Source organism: Rhinichthys klamathensis, unplaced genomic scaffold (genome assembly GCF_029890125.1).
Source record: "Rhinichthys klamathensis goyatoka isolate OS25496 unplaced genomic scaffold, OSU_Roscu_1.1 h1tg000461l_1, whole genome shotgun sequence".
Classification (NCBI taxonomy): domain Eukaryota; kingdom Metazoa; phylum Chordata; class Actinopteri; order Cypriniformes; family Leuciscidae; genus Rhinichthys; species Rhinichthys klamathensis.
Genome location: NW_026606950.1, coordinates 510,606 through 535,553, shown reverse-complemented (window position 1 = coordinate 535,553; position 24,948 = coordinate 510,606). Strand labels below are relative to the sequence as shown.

Below are 24,948 nucleotides of genomic sequence, written 5' to 3'. Positions count from 1 at the left end.
TTTTGTGTCGAATCAGTGATTCGGAGAGAGACACTTTTCAAACTGGTAGTGATGGGTCGGATTCGTTCATTTAACATGTCACGCGATTTCGGCAATGGTGTTTATCTCAATGTGAACCGATGATCTCTTGTCGTTTTTATAATCATTCACATTTTATATTTCTATATAGTTTAAAACATGATCTGTCTAAGAAGTTGAAACAATTTCATGAAAACATTTGCGATTGGTTTGTAAAAGGTCTCATCTCATTATGTTTGGACTGTGTTTTCGTTGCATTTACATTGTTTTGAACAGCAGATGTCAGCGTGATATTTCCAAAAAGTCACACCACTGTGTTAATCTTGTTTTGCATGTCGGAACAATTTTGGCTGAGTAAATATAAACTAACAGTAAAAAAAAATTAAACTTTAAAAATGTGACACGACGTGTCTGAACGGGTATTAAATTCTCGTTCATTGAACTGTAAAATAATACAATGTACAAAATAATACAATGTAGTACAGTGTAGTTCTTAAAAATATATAAGAGACATATAAATCACTGCTCATAATCTCCCTTTCAAAAAATGAAATGACCTGTTAAAAATTAAAAAAAATACATTGCTTTATTAAATATGATCGGATGTCAGAATTGAGATATGTACTTTGTACTGTTATACTGCAAATAATAATAATAATAAGTTGAGATGAAATCAGTCGGACTTTTATCTTAGAAAGTGTTTATCCAGAATCCTTCACTACCGGAAGTGCCGTGCAGGTGAAAGCTTTGGAAAAGATCCATTACCATCAGGAGAATATGGATTGCTGCTAAATTGTGGATAAATACGATTAGAGCAAGCCTCGGTATTACCATTATTCTGGATTTGTGTGGTTAATGAAGTATGCATTACTGCCGTGATAGCGTCATTCCTCTGTAGGGCGTGCAGCTCGCGCTTCTGTTCACTGAACACATTACAAGGGGAAATCATTTTTTCCCCAGTATATCTGTGTTATAAGAAGCTGACAGCGTTTGTGTCTGCTGTGAATAGTCGCTGTCTTGCATTTGAACTGCACTGATCATATGATCACACCGCGCAGCTGATCTGATGCCGATTTGCATTGATCGTTATGATGTGCTGGTTCCCATAGAAACAATTAAACCTATTGTAATACTAGCATTAATTATTAAAAATATGCGTGTACAGTGTATTGATCGACTGACTGAGATTTTATTGTGACGAATCATGTTACCACATATTTTGTTGGCCAAAACAATGGTTTGACATTTTTTTTTACTTTTTACATTTTTGCACTTTAATGACTTATTTTGTTTCATAGTTTTTAAATGTAATGTTTAAATTGAGTCTGTTTAATGGCAGGTTCTATTGTGACAACTTAGCATGTTGCCTAGTGTGAAAACATGGATTCATTGAAGTTTGTATTTGTTCCTGGGCAATAACGGTTGTAATGTTCAGTAGCTTTTATGTTGTGCCAAGATTTTAAAATGTGTGACTATAAAGAACAGTCTTCTTTCCCTGAGGATTATTTCTTTGAGTATAATGTGTGATGACTAGCCCCAGTCTCCTCTGTTTGTTTATCCTGTAGTTCATGAAGCAGAAGAAGATGGGAGGCTGGAGTGTGTTTGTGAACGGCTGTGTTTGGGCCATTCTTCTCCTGGCTCTGTTTGGAGACTCACTAGCATCTGCGCCTGAGTTCGATCCCTACAAAGTTCTTGGAGTGTCCAGACACGCCAGTCAGGCCGAAATCAAGAAAGTGTACAAGAGACTCGCAAGGGAATGGTGAGTATTCAGTGCAGAGATCATTGTGGAGACCGAGCACAGACTCTGAATGGGAATAATGCTTGCTGTGAATAAGGTTTTTTCATTTGATTCATCCACCATAATTAGCATCCTTCTCCTTGACTCGTATTAGTGTGCTGTAAAGAAGACACATTGTGTAATGATTATGTAACAGCCACATTTGTTTAATTTCTTTTGTTCACATTTCTTTATCCATAGGCATCCAGACAAGAACAAAAGTCCAGGGGCAGAAGACATGTTTATCAAGATCACTAAATCTTACGAGGTACGATGGTTGCGTTGTGTATGTAAGAAATAATATAAAGTAAAAACAAAACCATTCAGGGTTTTATTATTTTTGCCATGTTACCTAATATATATGTGTGCGTATCCGTAAGAAATTTTAATATTTCTAAAAGAAGTCTCTTTTGCTCACTAAGGCTTATTTTATTTTATTAAAACCACAGATAAAAACAGTAATATTGTGAATATTATTAAAAAAAAATTAACTAGGCTAACTGTCTTTTTTGAATATATTTTCAAATGTGAAACGATAACGATATATATCATGATATAGTTATTTTGTGTTATTTTATCTCATTTATGTTATTAAAAATAATACATTTCAATGCACAATGCAAATCAAAAACAAAAGTTATTCAGTCAAGAGCAGCAAGTTATTTTCTCTTTTGTTTGATTCACACAATCACATTAATGACACAGAGCAGCAAGTAGGAATATTAGGAATATTTGTCTCTTTAAGACCAAACGCACGTATCGATTATATTTCTACGCATCTGATTTACACCCAACTGTTTGCTTTCACTTTAGACATAACCAGCTGTGTTTACGTGAATACTCCACACGATGGGCATTTTGATATAATAGTTATAGCAATTTTTATTTCAGAAAGTTGGCAAATCAATAGTGTTTTCTGTGATGTATGTTTACACATACACCCAAATAAAATTTTCTCATTATAAAGACTTCTTTTAAGGGTTCACATCCAGTACACTAACAACATGATAGTTTTTAAAAGGTTTCTCCCTTTTTTTGTTTACACATAAAATAAGCAGGAGATTACACAATTTGAAGTATATAGCAACTGGTGTAAGATTCATGTTAACATTTGAATTCGATTCAACATTTGAACATTTGATTCACTTTACATAGATTCTTTCCAATGAGGAGCGAAGGGCAAACTATGACCGTTTTGGTCAAATGGACGAGAATCAAAACTTTGCACGGGCGCCACAAGGCTTCAGACACTTTCAAGACAGTTTCTACTTCGATGAGTCATTCTTTCACTTTCCTCGGACGAGTCGAGATTTCACAGAGAGCAAGCACCTCCTTCACTTCAACCAATACATGAATGAGGTGCTGCCGGATAGTTTCAAGAGGCCCTACCTGATCAAGATCACATCAGAGTGGTGCTTCACCTGCATTCACATCGAGCCCGTATGGAAGGACACAGTGCTGGAGCTGGAGCCATTAGGTAGGTTCAGGAGTTGTGTGATATTCTAATACACATGAAGGCCAACATGGTAGGATTAGGGGTGGGGTCAGCGGGCGGTGATGGGTAGGATTAGGGGTGGGGTTAGGGAACAGGGGGCGGAGATTGGTAGGATTAGGGGTGGGATTAGGGGTCAGGGGCGGAGATGGGTGGGATTAGGGGTGGTGTCAGGGGCGGAGATGGGTAGGATTAGGGGTGGGGTTAGGGGTCAGCGGGCGGTGATGGGTAGGATTAGGGGTGGGGTTAGGGATCAGGGGGCGGAGATTGGTAGGAATAGGGGTCAGGGGCGGAGATGGGTGGGATTAGGGGTGGGGTCAGGGGCGGAGATGGGTAGGATTAGGGGTGGGGTTAGGGGTCAGCGGGCGGTGATGGGTAGGATTAGGGGTGGTGTTAGGGATCAGCGGGCGGTGATGGGTAGGATTAGGGGTGGGGTTAGGGGTCAGCGGGCGGTGATGGGTAGGATTAGGGGTGGGGTCAGGGGTGGAGATGGGTAGGATTAGAGGTGGGGTTAGGGGTCAGCGGGCGGTGATGGGTAGGATTAGGGGTGGGGTTAGGGATCAGGGGGCGGAGATTGGTGGGATTAGGGGTCAGGGGCGGAGATGGGTAGGATTAGGTGTCAAGCCACTTGGTCTGTGATTGACCAGATTTTAGCAATAACAAAGATAACTGATGGATCCTTTATGATAATACATATGTTACGGTACAACTATAGTGCAATGCAAATAGTAAATATAACATAAAGTGAGAAGTAATAGTAAATAGTTTAGTCAATAAAATAAACAAATAGTATACAGCAAATAAAATAGTAATGAATAGTATAATTATATAATATCATAAGTACAATAATACAATCATAAAAATATTGATAATAGCACATAGTTTATTAATAATACTATAATAATAGCAATAGAATAAGAAATATCAATTACAGAATATATACAATAAAAAATAAGTTAAATAGTGACATTTTAGTATTTAACTCTTTTTGTTAAATTTCAGTTTTATTGATCAGTAATAGCCATTATAACAAAAGTAGCTTCAGTCAAACATACAGCAGGATACAATGTTAATTGGCACTGGCCGAGGGACGCTGTTCCAGGCGGGGTAGACGAGCGCTGAGCGCATCTTACAACTCCGAAAACGTCAAATCAAATTTTTAAATATGCGCTATCTTTATAAACAAACCACAGATTTGAGCTTTAAACAACTATATTGTCGACTGAAAAACTATTAAAACTACATTTCGTGACACAATAACAGTAGTATTTTTAAATGTAACCTCTGAACGTTACTATTACTAATTAAATCATGACCAAATACAACCAAAAACAAACGTTCAGTCTTGCTTGTGAAAGGTAATTCCTCGAAAGCTGTTTTCAATTGTGTGGCGATGTGTACAGCCCCAAGCAGCGCACAAAACAGGCATTTTTCTCAATTCCCGGTATGAGAGGTATGGGAAAGTTGCCATCCCCAAAATGGCGGGGCCGTTGACGTACGCTGCAGCGGCCAATAGGGCGTCTATGTATTTATTATGTCTATGCTGCTGACGTGTGTCTGGTGCGTCCGTGTGTTCGGGTTCAAATAAATATGGCTGAGTCTTCCTCTGTGTGGAAATCCTTAGACATGTTTGCGAAGATTGTTTTGTTTCCAGCGTGCGTCTCCCTCAGACTGTAAACGAAGCTCGGGCGCACCAGACACACGTCAGCAGCGTCTTACGTCTCACACACACACACACACACACACACACACACACACACCAGACACACGTCAGCAGCGTCTTACGTCACACACACACACACACACACACACACACACACACACCAGACACACGTCAGCAGCGTCTTACATCACACACACACACACACACACACACACACCAGACACACGTCAGCAGCGTCTTACGTCAGCAGTGGCACTGAACGCGGATCCACAACAGAACCAGAATACACACACACACACACACACACACCACACACACGTCAGCAGCGTCTTACGTCAGCGGCGGCACTGAACGCGGATCCACAACAGAACCCGAATACACAAACACACACACACACACACACCAGACACACGTCAGCAGCGGCACTGAACGCGGATCCACAACAGAACCGGAATACACACACACACACACACCACACACACGTCAGCAGCGTCTTACGTCAGCAGCGGCACTGAACGCGGATCCACAACAGAACCGGAATACACACACACACACACACACACACACCACACACACGTCAGCAGCGTCTTACGTCAGCGGCGGCACTGAACGCGGATCCACAACAGAACCCGAATACACAAACACACACACACACACACACCAGACACACGTCAGCAGCGGCACTGAACGCGGATCCACAACAGAACCGGAATACACACACACACACACACCACACACACGTCAGCAGCGTCTTACGTCAGCAGCGGCACTGAACGCGGATCCACAACAGAACCGGAATACACACACACACACACACACCAGACACACGTCAGCAGCGTCTTACGTCAGCGGCGGCACTGAACGCGGATCCACAACAGAACCGGAATACACACACACACACACACACACACCAGACACACGTCAGCAGCGTCTTACGTCAGCGGCGGCTCTGAACGCGGATCCACAACAGAACCGGAATACACACACACACACACACACACACCAGACACACGTCAGCAGCGTCTTACGTCAGCGGCGGCACTGAACGCGGATCCACAACAGAACCGGAATACACACACACACACACACACACACCAGACACACGTCAGCAGCGTCTTACGTCAGCGGCGGCTCTGAACGCGGATCCACAACAGAACCAGAATACACACACACACACACACACACCAGACACACGTCAGCGGCGGCGGCACTGAACGCGGATCCACAACAGAACCGGAAGACAATACAATGCTGAATAAAGGCAATGACGTTGTTAGTGATCAGGGGGCGGAGATGGTTGGATTAGGGGTGGGGTTAGGGATCAGGGGCGGAGATGGGTAGGATTAGGGGTGGGGTTAGGGATCAGGGGGCGGAGATGGGTTGGATTAGGGGTGGGGTTAGGGATCAGGGGGCGGAGATGGGTAGGATTAGGGGTGGGGTTAGTGATCAGGGGGCGGAGATGGGTTGGATTAGGGGTGGGGTTAGGGATCAGGGGGCAGAGATGGGTAGGATTAGGGGTGGGGTTAGGGATCAGGGGGTTTACAATACAATGCTGATCCTAGTTTTTGTTATTTTTGGACCAAAATGTATTTTCGATGCTTCAACACACTCTAACTAACCCACTGATGTCACATGGACTACTTTGATGATGTCTTTATTTCCTTTCTGGACAAGGACAGTATACCGTACACACATTTACAATGGAGGGACAGAAAGCTCTCGGACTAAATCTAAAATATCTTAAACTGTGTTCTGAAGATGAACGGAGGTCTGACGGGCTTGGGACGACACGAGGGAGAGTCATTAATGACATCATTTTCATTTTTGGGTGAACTAACCCTTTAAGAATGCATAGCACACAAGTACTGGGTAAAATGCTCCAATAGTCTATTGTAGATGGGTTTTTTTGTTGTTTTTTTAGAAAACATCACTTATCCTCCGAATATAACCTCTTGTTTTGATCTGAAGGGATTGGCATCGGTGTGGTGGATATTGGATATGAGAGACAGCTGGCTAACCATCTTGGCGCCCACCGCACACCTTCCATACTTGGTTTAATCAATGGCAAAGTCACTTTCTTCCACTACTCTGTGGCCAGGGAACACTTGAGGCAGTTCGTGGAAAGCCTTCTGCCCCAGAAGCTTGTGGAGAAGGTAGGACTTTGAACTATATTTCTAATTATTCAGGTTGTCAGGTTCAACTGCTTAATACAAGCATTGGCTCAAATATGGACTATAAATATACGCATTCATATGAATTATATTAAAAGAGTTAATAATTGAATTTTTACTTCCTTTCCCCGTTATCTTCTTTTCCACTCCCTTTTTTCTATTTTATCTTTGCTTTTCTTTTCCTTTTCTATTCATGTACCTTTTCCTCTCTTTCCCTTTCAACTTTTTTCTTTCACCCATTTTCTTTTTACTTTTTATTTATCCATCTCTGTTCATTTTCCATTTCCTTTTTCTTTCCTTCCCCCTTTCCCTTCCTTTCCTTTTGTCCGCTTTCTTTTCCTTTCTATTTCATTTGCCTTTACCCATTTCCTTCTCATTTCCCTTTCTTTTTCCCATTCATTCCTATTTCCAATTCCATTTGCCTTTCCCATTCTCATCCTTTTCCTCTCCCTTTCCCATTTCCCTTCTCTCTTTTACGTTTCCTTTTTCCCTTCATGTTCCTTTTCCTCCCTTTCCTTTTCCATTCCCTTTCCTAATTTTCTTCCATCTCTTTTCACTTTCCCTGTCTTTTTTCTGCTTTCTTTTCCTCTCTTTCCTTTTCCCCCTTTACATTGCCCTTCTCACTTTTCCTAATCTCCTTATCCTTTTCCACTGCTTTTAAATTTTCCTTTCTACTTTTCCTTTCCCTTTTCTCTTTTCCTTTCTTATTCACTTCCTGTTCCCTTTTCTCCCTTTCCTTTCCCTCATTTCCTGTTTATATTTCTTTTCCTTACCCTCTTTTGTTTAAGGTGACGGATAACAGCTACCTCGAGTTTTTAAACAGTTGGCGTGAGGAGAATAAACCAAGAGTGATAATGTTTGATGTAGCATCTAATATCCCTCTTTTGTATAAGGTGAGTGTTTATTATAGTAACTGTTCAAATAGTCGGTCTTCTAAATCTATTTTCTTGACACAAGTTGTTATATACTCTTGTTCACAGCTCACCGCGTTTGCCTATAAAGACTACGTGAGGTTTGGCTATGTGGATATGGGCCTGACCGAGACCTCCCAAGTTGTGCAGAGTTTCAACATCAACACATACGCTCCCACCATGCTCCTGTTCAAAGAGAACACCGAGAAACCAGCTGATGTTATACAGGTGAAGCCCTGCTAACAGCCAGTTTTCTCACAGACTGTGTACCAGCCGTTGTTGTTTTGCTGGACAAGTCCTCTTCTGTTTTTACCCGTAGGCAAGAGGGATGAAAAAGCAGATAATTGACGAGTTTGTGTCCAATAACCGTTTTCTCCTGGTGCCGCGCCTGGTGAATCAGAAACTCTTTGATGAGCTGTGTCCAGTTAAACAGTTCCACCGTCGCAGGAAGTAAGAAATCTCACCTCTACGTAATTGCAGTTGATGGACTTGTGTGTCTGTGAAAACTTCATCTCCTGTCTTTCTGGTTGACAGGTACTGTGTTCTTCTCGTTACTGGTGAAGGAGAGCAGTTTGTGTCTGTGAATGAGGCGTTCTTTGACTTTGCTTCCTCCAACACTAAAGAAGTCCTCAGGTTTGCTTATGTTTATCAGAGAAAACAGCAGCCTCTCTGTGACACCCTGCTCAAAAAGGACGACACAACCCCTCCACAGGTCAGTGACATTAATGGGCCTGTTTAGTCACCTTTTTTGATGCCATATGAATTTAGATCTTCTGTGCGTATGACTTCAGGTGATCGTCCTGGAGAGACGCAGCGCTGCTGGAAGGGTGTTGTATCGGACAGTGACGGGTGGATGGAATGGGAGTGATGATGATAAGCACCGCCTCCATGAGCTGCTTGAGCTCCTGCAAAGAGACCCCTCCTACCTTACCCACGATGCCATGCTCCCTGAACTAAACAACGAGTTTGCGTCTGTAAGTCATACAGAGTAATGAGGGGATAAGTAGGCCTGTCGCGATAGTCAATAAATCAATTAATCGCTCGATAATTTTTCCGGCCGCAATAATTTCCATTTGCATGTTTGTTTGTTTTGCTCGTGTCTCTCTCTCTCTACCAAAGAGACTGGACGACAACTCTCGGTTCCTTAGCGTAGAGGAGTGAACTAGAGCTTATTCTGCCCGAGCCCGAGCGGGTCGGGCCGATATTTCCCGTCACTATCCTCGGGCCGGGCCCTTGATCTACAGACGTGCGCTCCCAGCGCAATAGAGTGCGGCGCGGCTCTAGATCTGATGGCCGGGCGCGGGCGCGGGCGGTAATGCACTCACTCTGTGTGTGCGGGTGCGGGAGAATAAAACGATTCGCGGGACTCCCGCAAACTAGAAATATCTATAAATAAAACATAAAAACGAATAGATTTTTATTCATCTGTTGCAGAAAAGCAACAAGAACAACTAAAACAAAATGGAAACGATTTACAGGCCAGAGTTTCTATTATAACATGTTTGCAGCGTTGAGCGATGTAGCCAATCACAGACGTGTGTTGATTTCTTGAACGCAATGGCCAATCAGAAGCATTTAAGATAGACCGCTCAAAACTGACTTTTTGTTCAGTGCTGAATTCTGTATGCTGGCAAATCCTCTAATTATAACGAACAAAGTGTATATATTATGAAAGCTTCATTGATAATAACAGAGATGTGTGAGATCGTGATGAACTGTCAGCTTTTTAGGAATTATTAAGGGAGCGCGCATTCAGTCATGCCAAACCATGCACGCAGTAGCCGGCTTGCTTTTATGTTAAATTAACAGTGGTTTGTGTGTTAATGCTTTAATAACAAATAATTTATCATAAGGTAGGGTCTTGTTTTGTTTACATCCATTTTATTTATTGTTTTTGGTATTTATTCAAGTGCTCTGTTTTTTGTTAACAGAGACTGAGAGTCCATTGCTTTTATTGTTTTTGGTTATTTTGTTCATTTATTGTGGATATTTTAAATATTTTCAATTTTCAGTGTTAAATAGTCTTTAGAAAAAAAAGTTTATTGATCTTTGAAAAGGTGTACCTGCATTATTATGCCATTATCATAATTTTAGATGTAAATGGTCTCAGAACGACAATATTATCGTTTATCGCAATAATTTCTTGGACAATTTATCGTCCAGCAAAATGTGTTATCGTGACAGGCCTAGGGATAAGATTGTCTTTGTGACTTTGCCATTTCAACTCTGAGATTTAAGGATTTTAGAATATTGTGTTGAACCTCAAGATCTAATTACCGGTACTAGAAATGATAATGAGAGAAATAATCAATGCAATCATATATTTTTTGTCTTTTTTTGTTCCAGATGTTTCTGATTCAGTGGATAAACACTGCATATGATTACCTCGCTCAGTTTTACTTTGATCTTCTCTACTCTAACTGGTGAGCACAACCGTAGAATTCACAGTCCTGTTAAATGCAGTTTTTTTTACCTCTTTTCCAGTCAAACCTAAGCCTGTCATGAACCAGCCACGTATTTCCACAGTCTTGGGTCCAGATTTACTAACAACTGGCGCCAGGGCAAACCCTTACTAAAGACAGTGAACCCTTGGTATTTCTAGCTGATGTGATCCTAATGATCTGAGTGATCTGTTGGGTTTATATTCAGTGAGCATATCTGCAATGTATTGAGGTCCTAGCCCATTGAATGATTTATATACCAGTAAGAATACTTTAAAATCAATCCTAAATGTAACTGGGAGCCAATGTGAAGTTATTGCATATGCATTTGTATGAGTTTCCCTTTCAGACGCAAAATTTATGGACAGAGTATTAAATGAATCACGCAAGGTGATTTACTATGGTTTGCGCTCGTCAATTTACTAGTATTTGCACCCTTATTTAATGGCCAAAAAACCATGTCTTAAACCAGATGCTAATTTGCACTGAACTTGGTAGATTGCGTCCGTCATTATGGAAATGATCCGGCTGCGTCTGTGTTATACATTTCATGCAAAAATGGTTTTAAATACAAATGTTTACAGACTCAACTAACTAATAATGACATTTATCAGTCAGTGTCATCGCCTATAGTGAGAAATGCACATTAAGTTAAACGTCATGCAGTAAGCGCAGTACTAGTTTAGCTTCCGCACGAACGCTTGGATATGCGCCTAATGATAGCACACATTTATCTAGGTTACAGTAGAGCGGGATGCCATGTAAAGTGGCTAAAGTTAGGCTACTACATACATGTTTCAAATAATAAGCCATGTTTGAGATAGAGGCAAACATTTGCATGCAGAGTTTGGGGTCCTCCTTAACCCTCTCGAAATGATCCCACACTTTGGATTTCCTGTCCAACATAATTACCACATGGACCAGCCGTGTTAACGATCTGACCGTCATGGACTGTGTGACTTCACCAATTCCTGTGGATTTTTTTTTTTGCAACCAACTGACCAATTAAAATTTTGTTGACCGAGCCTCTTCTCATCAATTAAAGTTTGGTCAACTATTAGGGGGCAGCACTACTATTTTCATAGTTTTTTTATTGAATTTCATTAGTTTTTGCAGCCCTTCAATTTTTAAAACCTAAGAGCTTACATCTAGTTCTGCTTCCCCCAGGCGTGAGATGATGCCCGTACTGTCTCTGATCTTCTCCGCTCTTTTCATCCTGTTTGGGACTGTAATCATTCAGGCTTTCAGGTAGGACTCCAGGTTTGGTTTGTTATATCCCAGTGCATTTCTAAAGAGAGTTGTAATTATATTTACCTGTTTTTTTTTCATGAACAGTGACTCTGGGGAAGAAAAACCAGCCAAACAAAAGACCACTGATTCACCAAAGACAGCGGAGAGCTCTCCAGGACCTGAGAGCACTTCAAGGTGTGAAACTGCTTGTTTGAGATTATATAATTGAATGACAAAATTGCACAATGACACATAACAGCATGTTAAATATAGAATTTGAGATCACAGGCCCTGTTTATGGTATTAACACCTGGTATTAAGATGCGTTTTGGACGATCGTATCATTCGATGAAGGAGACACGTTCCCGTTTACACCTGGTGTTTTAAACAGTCTCTTTTGTTCACTTCCAAGCACTTCTGTCCTGATTTCTTTGAGAGGAGGGTCTGTGGGCGGGTAAATGTATCTGGGGGTTCAGATCTTTTGATGTAATGGACAAAATAAGCCTGCGCATTTTGCATATGAACGCGCCTGGAGACGACAGAAAAACACACGGAGAGCAGCAGCTTTCGTTTCTGCTCTGACAGCCGCAAGATCACGCTGAACACTGTGAGTGTGTGTGTTAGAAATCAGGAATGGTGGGAGAACATTGTGCTTGGTGTGTTTTTCGTCTTCAAACCAAATTTGGAACTTCAGCCGACAAAGTTTAAATCCCGTCTGGCTAGCGCACTTTCCATAACGTTCACACATTAGGTCAGTAGACGGTCTTTTGTGGCTGTTCGAACACATGAGCGGCTACACTATGAAAGCAATCCGGTCAAATGCGTTTTCGACTACCTCTGAAAGTGGTCGAAAGTGGACAAGCTCTAAATGTTTTAGATCCCGTTTACACCGTGTCCTAACTACACACGACACGCGATAAAAGGTATCTTTTCCATGTTAAGTTTTTGTCTTAACCAACAACAAACACAAAGTGTGGCAATCATAATCTCAGGTACTGTTTATGTGCTCTATTTAATGTTAAAAGCGTGTAATGTGACTTTGAATATCATTTAGTGCTCCAGTTTTGTAGCTGTAAAAGAAACAATGGATAATCAGATAAACAGATCTTGAAATTAAACAAACGTTCAAATGTGAACAAACAAATTTATTCTTTGACAAAGATTGTTTTAGTAACTCAGTAGCCTATGTATTTTTAATAATGTTTAAATGGTGAAATATTTGTGAATATTCATGATTATGTGAGTAGGCTACATATTCATGATTATGTGAGTAGGCTACATATTTGTGATTATGTGAGTAGGCTACATATTTGTGATTATGTGAGTAGGCTACATATTTGTGATTATGTGAGTAGGCTACATATTTGTGATTATGTAGCCTACTTATCCATTTTCTTGCGAGTGCCGTCAAGATTACTCTCTGGTGCTGTGCACTTGCCGCGAGAGCCCGCCCACACACTGTTCTGATTGGCTGTGGGTTTTGATTGATTTTGACGCATCTAGTGTGGACAGACAAATTATTTGTCGCTGGAATCTTATCGCATCGCGTCTGGTTAGGACACAGTGTTACACCTGTATTTAGCGTTTTCCACTTGTCATTCGATCGACCAAAACGCATCTTAATACCAGGTGTAAACAGGACCGAAAATGTGTTTAGCTGTTTATTAGACAAATTGCTAAGAGTTGGTTTTCCTGTTACAGTCGTCCACCTAAAAAGAATTTTGTGGAGGTGACGGAGCTGACGGACATCACCTACATGAGTAACCTAGTCAGGTTAAAGCCTGGTCACATCAACGTAGTGCTGATCCTCACTGATGCTTCTAAGCAAGTGCTGCTCAGGAAATTTGCCAAAGAAGTATATTCATTCTCAGGGTGAGGCCTGTGTGTGTGTGTGTGTGTGTGTGTTTGTGAGAATGCTACAACCTGTTTCTGGAGATCAACCTTCTTGCAGAGTTTAAGTTGTGATCCATTTAACACTAACTTCCCATCTTGATGTGTTGCACATCTGCAAAACGAATTGTAGGATTCGTCATCATCTATCGAGCTTTAGACAACTGAGCCAAAGTTCAAAACTTCAAGATACAACATGGAATATTCCTAATCTGACTTTGAATTAACTGTAACAGCGCAAAGCTTCTGTGTTGTACGTCACACACACACACACACATGACCAGCGTCGGCCAATAGTGAGCCTGCGTGTGACGTCCAACACAGAAGCGCTGCGCTGTTACACTACGTGAAATCTCACGGCCCACAGAGAAGGAAATGAAGAGTTGAATAAAGTCGTTATTTTTGTTTGTTTTTTGCGCACAAAAAGTATTCTCGTCGCTTGATAAACTTAAGGTTGAGCCGCTGTAGTCACTCGGACTATTTTAACGATGTCTTTCATAACTTTTGGGCCGGCCAGTTTCGATCCCTTAAGAAGCCTATGGAGGAGTGATCCAGCTCTCAGATTTAATCACAAATATCTTCATTTGTGTTCTGAAGATGAACGAAAGTCTTACGGGGTTGAACAACATGAGGGAGAGTAATTACTGACAAGAGTGTTTATTTTTTGGGTGAACTATCCCTTTAAGAATCTGCTCAACTGCTCAGGGAAATGCTGTTATCGTCACATTATTTAGATTTCAGTACCGACGTAGTACCGAAGTCGGTACTTTTGACAACAATACTTCTGACATTAAAAATATTCCAGTCATGCTGCGATCCGAACAACTCAATCCAGGATTCTCCGACCTCCACATGGAACAACCTATGAAATGTCCTTTAGATATGATGTCAAAGGACACTTCTCACTTTACAAGTTGGCTCTCCGACCTTAAAGCTGCAGTCCGGCGTTTTTCCTCTTTGTCGCCATCTCTGTTCGAAATCTGCAATTGCAGTCATTCGCGGAATTATCAACTTTACGTGAGTTGTACTTCAACACCCTCGACACGGCACAGCGCGGATGAACACAGTGTTTGAGGAGAGTGTGTGTCTGTCAGTCGCCGCCGGTGTCGATACTGGCATTCAGAATCACAGATTATTCTTTTTGGAAGTATGACCAACATAAGAATTTTCACCGGAAAATGTAATCTGAACTCAGGGCTTAAAGTATTCCGGCACCGTGCCGGATCTCCGGCGTGCGGCCGTGAGGGGAAAAAAAAATTGTGAACTTGCTTGCGGTTTAATATTTTCGAGTCACTTGATTTCACCTACCAATCATATGAGAGGATCGCAGCTCTAACTAACGTTACAAGCCTATCAGAAGCAGAGCAGGCGGGTCCACAGTGTGATTGAGATCCATACGTCACATTAGCGTCGTCGGTGAAAGCATGGAGCGCAAGTTCATAAAGCCCGGGGATGATGTCTTACCCACGGGTGTAATTTCCCATTGCGGACACTTTCAACTTCGTTTGTTATGATTTTTAACCGCACGCCGTCATTGCCACGGAGGAGCAGGACCGAGCCTGTGTAAAATAGCTCACTGAAAGTTCTAATGAGCAGGTAACGTTATAGCGGTTGCGACCATAGACTATAAAAAAATAAATTGCGACACCGTTAGTGATGAAACGCCAGAAACAATAACAGGTGACTAATGTCATCATGGATGAAAAGAAAGAAAGGAGATGTGAGTTGGTTGATTCGGGAAATTAGCTCAGGTCAGGATAATGGGTAAATTCAGACTGTTAGCTAAATATTAAATGTAGAACATTCTGTGTAGCTTACTAAAAAAAAAAAATATTTAACGCAATTAACGCAACATCCATCCGTTCTTTCTATCATCCTTTAGCTAGGGTTATGATCACACTCTTATTCACGCAAATGCTTTAAACCATTCCTGCGCGACAAGACAAAAGAGATCGCGCTGTCAGTGAATGTCCTCCTGACACGCGCGCGCGCGCACACACACACGACGCGCGCCAGTATTGAGTTCTCTTTCGCGCTTGAACGAACAGTCAATAACACACACATTTATGCCAGAATGTCCGTTTTGTCGAGTATTCTCACAAGAACGGTCTTAAATGAGTTAAATAATCTTAAATGGAAGTAAGTAAATAGTAGAGAGAGAATGAGATGCGTGAGATCCTGTCACCAGCGGCAGATCTTAGTCACAGGAGCCATTAATTCTGTCTGTCAGTAAAGTTAACCTAAAGAACAGAGGGAACAGATAAAATTACTAACTGCTCTTGACTAAAGAACGCTTGTAGCTTTGATAAGGATTAATCTATATTTCATTTATAATTTATGCAGTGCGGACTGTTTTATAACCTTATTCAATTTCTCTATGGTACAGGTAAATATGACATTTATTATGGGTTTAAGTGAGGATTGTTTTAAGTTCACTTAAATTAAAAGTTTTTATATTTTTTGAAGCCTAACGTTTAAAATTTGGGTGAAAATCATTTTCATTGAGACAGCAGTAGCTATAATATTAGTGATACTGGCTTTCTTTCATAAAAAGATGCCATTAAGATACAGCTGTAGCTAATACTTGAAAATAAATGGTGCCATTGAAGATAATCAATGGCACCATTTATCACCCCCCCCCCCCAAAAAAGTTCAGGCTCAGGAATTTTTTTCACTTTAACCCCTGTGAACTAGTAAGAAACATCCACCTTTGTTCTGGTTCTGACATTGCAGTAAATCGCGCTGATTAAATCTAACAATCGCTTATAAGTTATCATATCACGCAAAACCGTGCAAATTATACTTTGTTCTCAAATTGTTAATGTTAACAACGTCAGCATTGCGTGACTACATGTATTGTCCTTCCGATATTATCCTTGTTTTCGCATGGGTCCGGTTGCAGTCTCTTTTTTTCTGTAGCCGCTCCGAAGTCCGAACGAAGTCTTCTGCATGTTACAGCGGGTGAATCTGCTGTCACTGGTGATCGTCGTTTGATCCTTTCTGGATCCGCCAACAAATTAATAAAAGTTTAATTATATCAAGTGCTGTGAGAAAAGGCTATAAATCTCCACCTCCAGCATCCTCACACGCAATATAGCCGACTAGCCGAGACTCTTCTTTATGTGTACAGATGTGTGTGTGCAGATGTGTGTGTACTGATGTGTGTGTGCAGATGTGTGTGTGCAGATGTGTGTGTGCTGATGTGTGTGTGCTGATGTGTGTGTGCAGATGTGTGTGTGCAGATGTGTGTGTGCAGATGTGTGTGTGCAGATGTGTGTGTGCAGATGTGTGTGTGCAGATGTGTGTGTGCAGATGTGTGTGTGCAGATGTGTGTGTGCAGATGTGTGTGTGCAGATGTGTGTGTGCAGATGTGTGTGTGCAGATGTGTGTGTGCAGATGTGTGTGTACAGATGTGTGTGTGCAGATGTGTGTGTACAGATGTGACGTAATGACGCAAAGACATGCTCGAATCTCCCGCGGAAATCCACCAGTCCCATTGGAATTAAAAACATTATTACAAGCTTACCGCTTTGAATCGAGCTACGGCAAGCAGAGAGTTTTGAACACTGGCTGGTTATGTATTTTCCTGAAATATGTATTTTGGATCATTTTTAACCCAAAAAAGCTACAGACTGCAGCTTTAAGTGTCGTTCCAGTGATCATTTTCAAATAAAAAGCTGGAGAATTCCAATTTCCAGTCATGCTGCATTTCAGACAACTCAGCCTGGAGCTTCCCCACCTCCACTTGGAACAACCAATGGAATGTCTTTTGGATATGATGTCAAATGATGACGATGTCCAAACTTAAATAGTGTTCCAGTGGTCGTTAAAAAGTTGGACAATTCCTATTTCCGATTCTGGAAAGTAGCATTAAATGCAATTAAATGCTGAAAGAAAGTAGATCTCCAGTAGCTGTACTAAGCACCCCTGCTCTAAACGTAATTTTTGTAACAAACAAATCCAAAAAAAAAAGCTATTCCTACTTCCTCTTGCAGGTCTCAGACTCTTCACTACTCGTTTTTAAACGTGGACAAGCACAGCCAATGGATGGATTCACTCATGGAGTCGGCTCCTGATGCCAGGCCGTCAGACTGCTTGGATGAAGAGGAAGAGGAGGACACCACCTCCAACAAATCAGACTACACTGGCCACGTCCTGGCGCTCAACGGCCACAAGAAGTACTTCTGCCTATTCAGACCTGTGTTTACGGGGGAGGAAGCCGAATGTAGCAGGTGGTCCGACGAGGATGCGTCCACAGCCGGGCCAAGCAAACCCTCGAGGTCCCGGTCAAGTTCCCGACAGAAGGCCACCACTCTGGAGATCCACCACAAACTGGACCGACTGGGTCTGTGGATGGAGAGGCTCATGGAGGGAACTCTACCAAGACACTATGTCCCGGCCTGGCCCGGTCTGGACACCATAACGCCACAGAAATAAGACTCCCGTTTGTCCTCAGACCTATTGCAGGAGGCATGCTGTAGTGATGTGAAAGATGTTGAAATCTAGCTTTCCACATCTTTTCTATCCAAATGACTTAGTTATTATGTGATATTAAGTTATTCTGTAAAACGCACTGGTTATGAGTAGAGGTTTTCTTCATTTAGAGCACCATGTGCTCGTCTGCTGCTTTAGGGGCAAAACGCCTTTCCATCTGCAAAGTACACTGTCTTTTTGTTAATACGGTTGTTTCGTTACTGTAAAGATGCCAATATCCAGATAAAGCCACTCTGTGTAGCTTCCAACAGGGCTAAATGTGTCTTAACACAGCTGGGTATATGGCGGCCACGGCCCACCCTTATGATTTTGTCCAGGACCCGGTGAGTCCAAGCGGTGGCCCTGGCTTCAGAAGCAGTTCGTAGTAAGGTAACCTTTCTGCCTTTTTTCCAGTCACTATTTGGATTATAGAAATAAGAAAAAATGTGTGTGTGTGGGAATGGTTTAGTCAACCCATTCTCCTTATGCAAAATCTCTAACTACAAATTTACTAAACTGTGGTGCATGAAAAGGTCACTATACGTTTTGAAAACTTGAGAAGATACTTGGGTTTTACTGCCATTTGTGCATGTGCTGCCTTTCCTCAAACTCCATACTTTTTTTTTATGTCATTTGCACTTTGATGACTTGCTTAGGATTCTTTAATTCATAAACTTAATAATATTTAAATAGAGGTTTTAACCGCATCTGAATTAACATAACCAGTTGAATCAGGTTAAAAATGTCTCTAGATCATCAGTTGGCATTTTCTTTTAAGAAAATGACTTTATGTTGCACTTTTTTGTGGTTGATTTGCATATCATGTGCATTGTTTAAACATAATAATAAAGTTTGTACTGTAGCAACATGTTTAGACTCATATTTGCAACTGTATTGACTTTGCATTTATTGAAAAATAATAATAATTTGAAACTTTGAAGTATGTAAATTGAACATTCAACATTCCCTAACACATTATTAAACACCATTAATCCTCTTTCTAACTAGACGGTAAAACTCTGAGGTACTAAGACTTTCTTGGCTCTTCAAAACTCATTCCGAATATTCACTTTCTTCATTCTTAAGTCTTCTGGACCGAAAGACGCAGGCAGCAGTTCCTCAACGGTCATCTCCACAAAGGAACCGTCAGGTTTGGACATATACACGTCCCAGTTAGCACCAAACTGTAGGTGTAAACAAAAGTAACATGTTTATTGAAACCCGAGTGTGCTGCTTGTTTAATTGATGTGAAATGCTGTGGTAAATGACACTTGCCTCCCTCATGAACTGCCTACAGCCTCCACAGGGGGAAATGAAGTGCTCACACAAATCACTGAAAGAGCAGAAGACACTTACACTGCATGGTAGGACATTTCACTGGATCTAGTTAAAATGTTATAGCACTTATATATATAGCCACTAGAGGGCCTGTTGAATACAGTATAAGTTTACCTCGCAATAGCAATGGCTTTGAAATCCCTGTAGCCCTCAGATACAGCTTTTGAGATGGCCGTTCTCTCAGCACAGATTCCCAAGTTGAAGCACGCGTTTTCCACATTACAGCCTGATGTCGAGCAATAATGAAAATGTCATAATTCCTTTCGGTTTTTATTAACATACAGTGGCCCCTGTGTAAAATTGTAGGATTTAAAGGCCAGCTGGTTTCACAGACAAAGCTCAGATTACGCCAGGATTAGACCTTAGTTCAATTAGGACATTTCAAGGAATAGTTCACTTAAACATTTAAATTCTGTCATCATTACCTGCCTATAGAAATAAAACTCTGTACAAAACACGAGTTCAAAATGTACCCCATTTGTGTTTACAGTGTGATGTAACATATTTGGACACCAAGACTAAAATCCATGTTTGCGCTGTTTTAACTGAAAGCAACTTGCTCTGACACATCTTAAAATGTTTTTTTTTTCCTAAGGCACATTTAAAAAAGCTACTTAAAGTAATACTTCAAATGTTATCATTTACTCACCCTCAAGTTGTTTCAAACCTGTATGAATTTCTCTCTTCTGCTGAACACAAAAGAAGATATTTTGAAGAGTGTTGGTAAACAAACAGTTTGATGTACACCATTGTCTTTTTTCTTACATTTGTCAAAATATCTTCTTTTGTGTTCAGCAGAAGAGAGAAATTCATACAGGTTTGAAACAACTTGAGGGTGAGTAAATGATAACATTTGAAGTATTACTTTAAGTAGCTTTTTAAAATGTGCCTTAGGGGGGAAACAAAAACATTTTAAGATGTGTCAGAGCAAGTTGCTTTCAGTTAAAACAGCGCAAACATGGATTTTAGTCTTGGACTATAGGATTATAGTGAAACTGCTGGGCGTAGTGTCCAAACATGTTACATCACACTGTAAACACAAATGGGGTACATTTTGAACTCGTGTTTTGTACAGAGTTTTCTTTCTATTGGCTGGTCAGAAGGGGGCCTGTCAGGGGCCAAGGTTTTTATTTACTTTCTGTGAGGACAAAACTGTCCTTACTGCAGTGACTAACACATGGTCGCTGAAAACAGCTGGGCCGGCGATTGCTATAGGCGAACTAGGCGGTTGCCTAGGGCGACAAATGTGTTGGGGGCGCGGGCGCCCTCTAGTGTCGCCCTTGGCCTACTTCCCCTTAATCACAGAATTAGAATGACAAGCGAAACAAAAACATGTTTATTAAACATGATCATCCTAAAAGGCGCCCCTCAGCCATACGTTTAATTACTTGTCAACCTGATTATTAGATTGAATGGATGATTATTGTCGATCATTTCCTAAAGGGGCGGGGGTTAGTTGCGTTACGTTACGTTCTATGGTTACGTTAGCCAAGTGCTCAGCTGCTGCGCGCGCTGATCGAAAATTAAGCGGTTTAAACCCTCTGGTGCACAGGGACGAAAACGGAGAAAGCAACAAGATAAAAAGAAAGCCCAGAATAGAGGTAAGTGTTCTCATCTCAGCCATTAAGGTGTCAAATGTTCTGGCCATCGGGACCATAGACATAATAAATACATAGACGCCCTATTGGCCGCTGGAGCGTACGTCAACGGCGCCGCCATGTTGGGAATGGCAACTTTCCTAAACCTTTCATACCGGGAATTGAGAAAAATGCCTGTTTTGTGCGCTGCTTGGGGCTGTACACATCGCCACACAATTGAAAACAGCTTTCGAGGAATTACCTTTCACAAGCAAGACTGAACGTTTGTTTTTGGTTGTATTTGGTCATGATTTAATTAGTAATAGTAACGTTCAGAGGATACATTTAAAAATACTACTGTTATTGTGTCACGAAATGTAGTTTAAATAGTTTTTCAGTCGACAATGTAGTTGTTTAAAGCTCAAATATGTGGTTTGTTAATAAAGATAGCGCCTATTTAAAAATTTGATCTGACGTTTTCGGAGTTGTAAGATGCGCTCAGCGCTCGTCTACCCCGCCTGGAACAGCCGTACCTCGGCCAGTGCTTCTGAAGTTTTGCCGCTGACTCGGATGTCTGTAGTCTAGTGGTTAAACATGAGATATAATTCGTCTTGTGTATATCTAACGGGCGATCTTTGGTCTCATTAATCTATAAATGGGTCCCTGGTAAATCGTTTTGGCTGAGGGCAAAGTGAAGTTTCATAACTTTATATTTAGGCTATTTTAACATTGTATCCAGCTGTATGCTTGACTGAAGCTACTTCTGTTATAATGGCTATTACTGATCAATAAAACTGAAATTTAACAAAAAGAATTAAATATTAAAGTCACTATTTAACTTGTTTTTTATTGTGTATATTCTGTAATTGATATTTCTTATTCTATTGCTATTATTATAGTATTATTAATAAACTACTATTATCAATATTTTTATGATTGTATTATTGTACTTATGATATTATATAATTATACTAATCATTACTATTTTATTTGCTGTATACTATTTGTTTATTTTATTGACTAAACTATTTACTATTACTTCTCACTTTATGTTATATTTACTATTTGCATTGCACTGTAGTTGTACCATAACGTATTATTATAAAGGATCCATCAGTTATCTTTGTTATTGCTAAAATCTGGTCAATCACAGAAAATGCTTTTTCCACAATAAGAAAACTTAAATTATATCTCAGTATGGGGGTCTTCACCATTCTTATCCAAGAATAAAAAGCCAGATACATGACAAGCCTGAGCTTAATTGACCATTCTTTATTAAAAAAATATTTTACAAGTCTAACTATCGAGATTTTAAATAACTAGAGATGGAACTTTTTGTACACCACATACAAACCACTGAAATCGGTTGATAAATGTAAAAACAGTTTGTTTTTATCCAGAAAAAACGCAGCTCCCCCGTTTACTTACATTATGATTACAGTGCAGTCTTGTCCTCCGCAAAATGGCGGACCCGTTGACGTATCGCAGCAACGTTCAAAGCGGCCAATAGGGCGTCTATGTATTTATTATGTCTATGATCGGGACTACCGGGAGATTCCCGCGGGGCCGACGTGCTTTTTGGGCCGATACATCTCATACTTTTATTTTTCTATATTTTTATTTTTGTCTTAACGGCCCATAAAACTCGTACATCGGTGGCCCATTCGTTTTGTTTTACTTAATTGACGGCGCTGGGTTACTTCCAAATATATAACTTACTTTCAAGTATAGAAATTTGTACAATAAGGCTACTTATGAAAGTGTCCTTTATTTTTCAGTGCATTTGTTTTACAATATAGCCTATGGCTATTACTGTCATCATGGGATTAATATTATATATATATTATTGTTGTAGTGTAATGTAGACAGACACTGTAATAAAAAGAGGTTTGAATTTTTCTTTGTTCAATTTGCACACTGAATATGGGTTGGAGCTTTTAGTTTTGAACTCTCAAAGTGCACCAGATTGATGAATTTAAAATTAAAATGCACAAAAAATTCTTATGGGTACCCCCGAAACCCCCTTAACCTTGTAGCAGCCTAATAGATTAGTAATAATAGTAGGCCTAGAGGTGCAGTTGTAATTGATCTACTACAAGTTATGATCAGATAAAATATATTTGTACAATGCAACTATAAATATCCTTGAACGTTCTTTGTATGAACCATTTATTGTTGAAGTATTGTTGACTATAAGAGCATTTTTGTTTAGTTTAAAAAATACTTATTATTTTTGAGGGGGGAGGGGGGGGTGCAAAACTCAATTTCGCCTAGGGCAACCAAAGGGTTAGAGCCGGCCCTGGCTGAATAACACTAAGTGCTGATTCACAGCAGATCAAGGCTCTGTAATCATATAGAATTAAATATATTTTTTTGTTACTACTCTAAATCGATATTCAATTATTATGGGATCTCATTCGATGCTTTCATAATCTTTACTTTTTAAAATAATAATTTTGTTTTTGTATTTTAAAAATATATTTCCATGACAGTAACAAATTCATTATTTGATCAAAATAAACAGAACATAGTACGAACTTTGCTAAAGTGATTGTTTTGAAGTATTAACTTATACATTATTAAAAACATATTATTTTAGCTAAAGTATTTGTATCAATACTTTGTGCCCTTTGCCCGTAGGCCTGCCTTGCAACCTCTTACATTTATAAGATTTTTAAACAAAATAAACCACTTTAATGCTTTCACACCTCGTATTATTTCCAAAAGGTTTACCAAGCGAGTGCAAAGTTTCCCGGGGTAAAGCAAAGTTTTTGAGAGCGACACAAAGTCTCTTCAGGGGTTGAGATAGAATGCAAAAAAGCATTGAAATTCTCCCCATCTCATTTTTTTCCCATATTTGTGCCCCTTTACTGCCTAAAAACCATCTGAAAACCTATGCATGACATTATATATAATTTCACCTGCATTTTATCCTCCACCATTTTTTCCATTATAATGTAGGCTACAAAACAATCGGTCTAGCAACAAGACGAACACTGCAACATTGGTGACAGTGTTATAATAGTGTCCTTATATAATACATTCCTCTAATGCAGCTATTCTTACTACAATCAATAACTGAGGTGCAAGACAGTGAAAACTAGAAAATATCTGACTGCTGAATGTCGCATGGTCCAATCAAATTTGAGAGCTGGGTAATGTTGACTAAATCATTAAATGTGTATTAAGAGTAATTCACGTGTCAGTGTCCTTCTGTTGGCATGTAATGGTAAAAAAAACCTAGTTTCCGCCCTGCTGAAATGGTCTGATATTTGTACAACTTCATGACTTTTACATTTCAGGCATTCCCTCACCTGTGAAAACCGTCCCGTCGTGTGTCAGGAGCGCCGCCCCGACTCGGAACTTGCTGTAGGGGCAGTAGGCGAACTTTTTGGCCTCTAGGGACTTCCGAATCAACTCTTTTATCCCCAACAAGTGCCCATTCAACCCATTAACAAGCTCATGTCTCAGCTTTTGCTCTCCCATGTTGCTATGCTGTGTGTGTAGAGTCTCTCTGTGGCTCAACAGACTTGACTGTGAATTTGTTTTTCCAGATCTGACATCCAATCCCCTTTTCCCAGATTTCCCACCTCCCTGATGTTCTGTGTTTGATGTGTGTGATGCTGTCATGCTGAAAGGTTATGTAATTTCCAGTCAGAGTGACAGCGACCTTTTCCTTAGCCACACCAAAACAGTGAGGATGAGGTATAAAGGTCACTGCACAATAATACACTGACATTCCCAATGGAATTGCAATGAAATAGCATTCGCTTTTCACAGCAGATTGCTGGAGATAAATAGGCCAACAGGGATGGTAAGCTGGGAAAATACTCGATTTATTTATTTGATGGTCTCCTGCCTTGAAATAACATTAACAATAGAATAAAAAGAGTTTAAATCAAGATGACCATTTGTGTTTGTTGGAATTTGATTTCGTGCCAATACAATCATGAATTTAACCACACAT

At 40.4% G+C, this 24,948-nt stretch overlaps 2 protein-coding genes across 2 annotated transcripts; one reads left to right on the top strand and one right to left on the bottom strand.

Annotated features, from left to right (window-relative positions):
* Nucleotides 1-729: 729 nt before the first annotated feature.
* Nucleotides 730-18,613, top strand: dnajc16l (DnaJ (Hsp40) homolog, subfamily C, member 16 like). Its single transcript, XM_056236691.1, has 15 exons — nt 730-842; nt 1,584-1,777; nt 1,997-2,063; nt 2,951-3,272; nt 6,919-7,103; nt 7,910-8,014; nt 8,102-8,260; nt 8,352-8,482; nt 8,567-8,744; nt 8,824-9,006; nt 10,379-10,455; nt 11,641-11,721; nt 11,809-11,898; nt 13,405-13,575; nt 17,589-18,613. Exons 2-15 carry the CDS (start codon nt 1,587-1,589, stop codon nt 18,028-18,030), a joined length of 2,382 nt encoding a protein of 793 aa, XP_056092666.1. The 5' UTR covers nt 730-842; nt 1,584-1,586; the 3' UTR covers nt 18,031-18,613.
* Nucleotides 18,614-19,039: 426 nt separating this feature from the next.
* cdab (cytidine deaminase b) lies at nt 19,040-24,589 on the bottom strand. The gene is made up of 4 exons (XM_056236666.1): nt 24,296-24,589; nt 19,519-19,630; nt 19,342-19,399; nt 19,040-19,250 (listed from the first exon to the last, which is right to left on the bottom strand). The coding sequence occupies exons 1-4, from the start codon at nt 24,465-24,467 to the stop codon at nt 19,113-19,115; spliced, it is 480 nt and encodes a 159-aa protein (XP_056092641.1). The 5' UTR covers nt 24,468-24,589; the 3' UTR covers nt 19,040-19,112.
* Nucleotides 24,590-24,948: the final 359 nt, after the last annotated feature.

Excerpts from the sequence above, each read along its gene's own strand:
- dnajc16l (XM_056236691.1), top strand. The coding sequence starts at position 1,587 with ATGAAGCAGAAGAAGATGGGAGGCTGGAGTGTGTTTGTGAACGGCTGT. Across the intron at positions 3,273-6,918 it reads GCTGGAGCTGGAGCCATTAG|GGATTGGCATCGGTGTGGTG; the intron begins GTAGGTTCAGGA and ends TTTGATCTGAAG. Across the intron at positions 11,722-11,808 it reads GTAATCATTCAGGCTTTCAG|TGACTCTGGGGAAGAAAAAC; the intron begins GTAGGACTCCAG and ends TTTCATGAACAG.
- cdab (XM_056236666.1), bottom strand. The coding sequence starts at position 24,467 with ATGGGAGAGCAAAAGCTGAGACATGAGCTTGTTAATGGGTTGAATGGG. Across the intron at positions 19,400-19,518 it reads AAAGCCATTGCTATTGCGAG|TGATTTGTGTGAGCACTTCA; the intron begins GTAAACTTATAC and ends CTGCTCTTTCAG. Across the intron at positions 19,251-19,341 it reads GTAGGCAGTTCATGAGGGAG|TTTGGTGCTAACTGGGACGT; the intron begins GCAAGTGTCATT and ends TTACACCTACAG.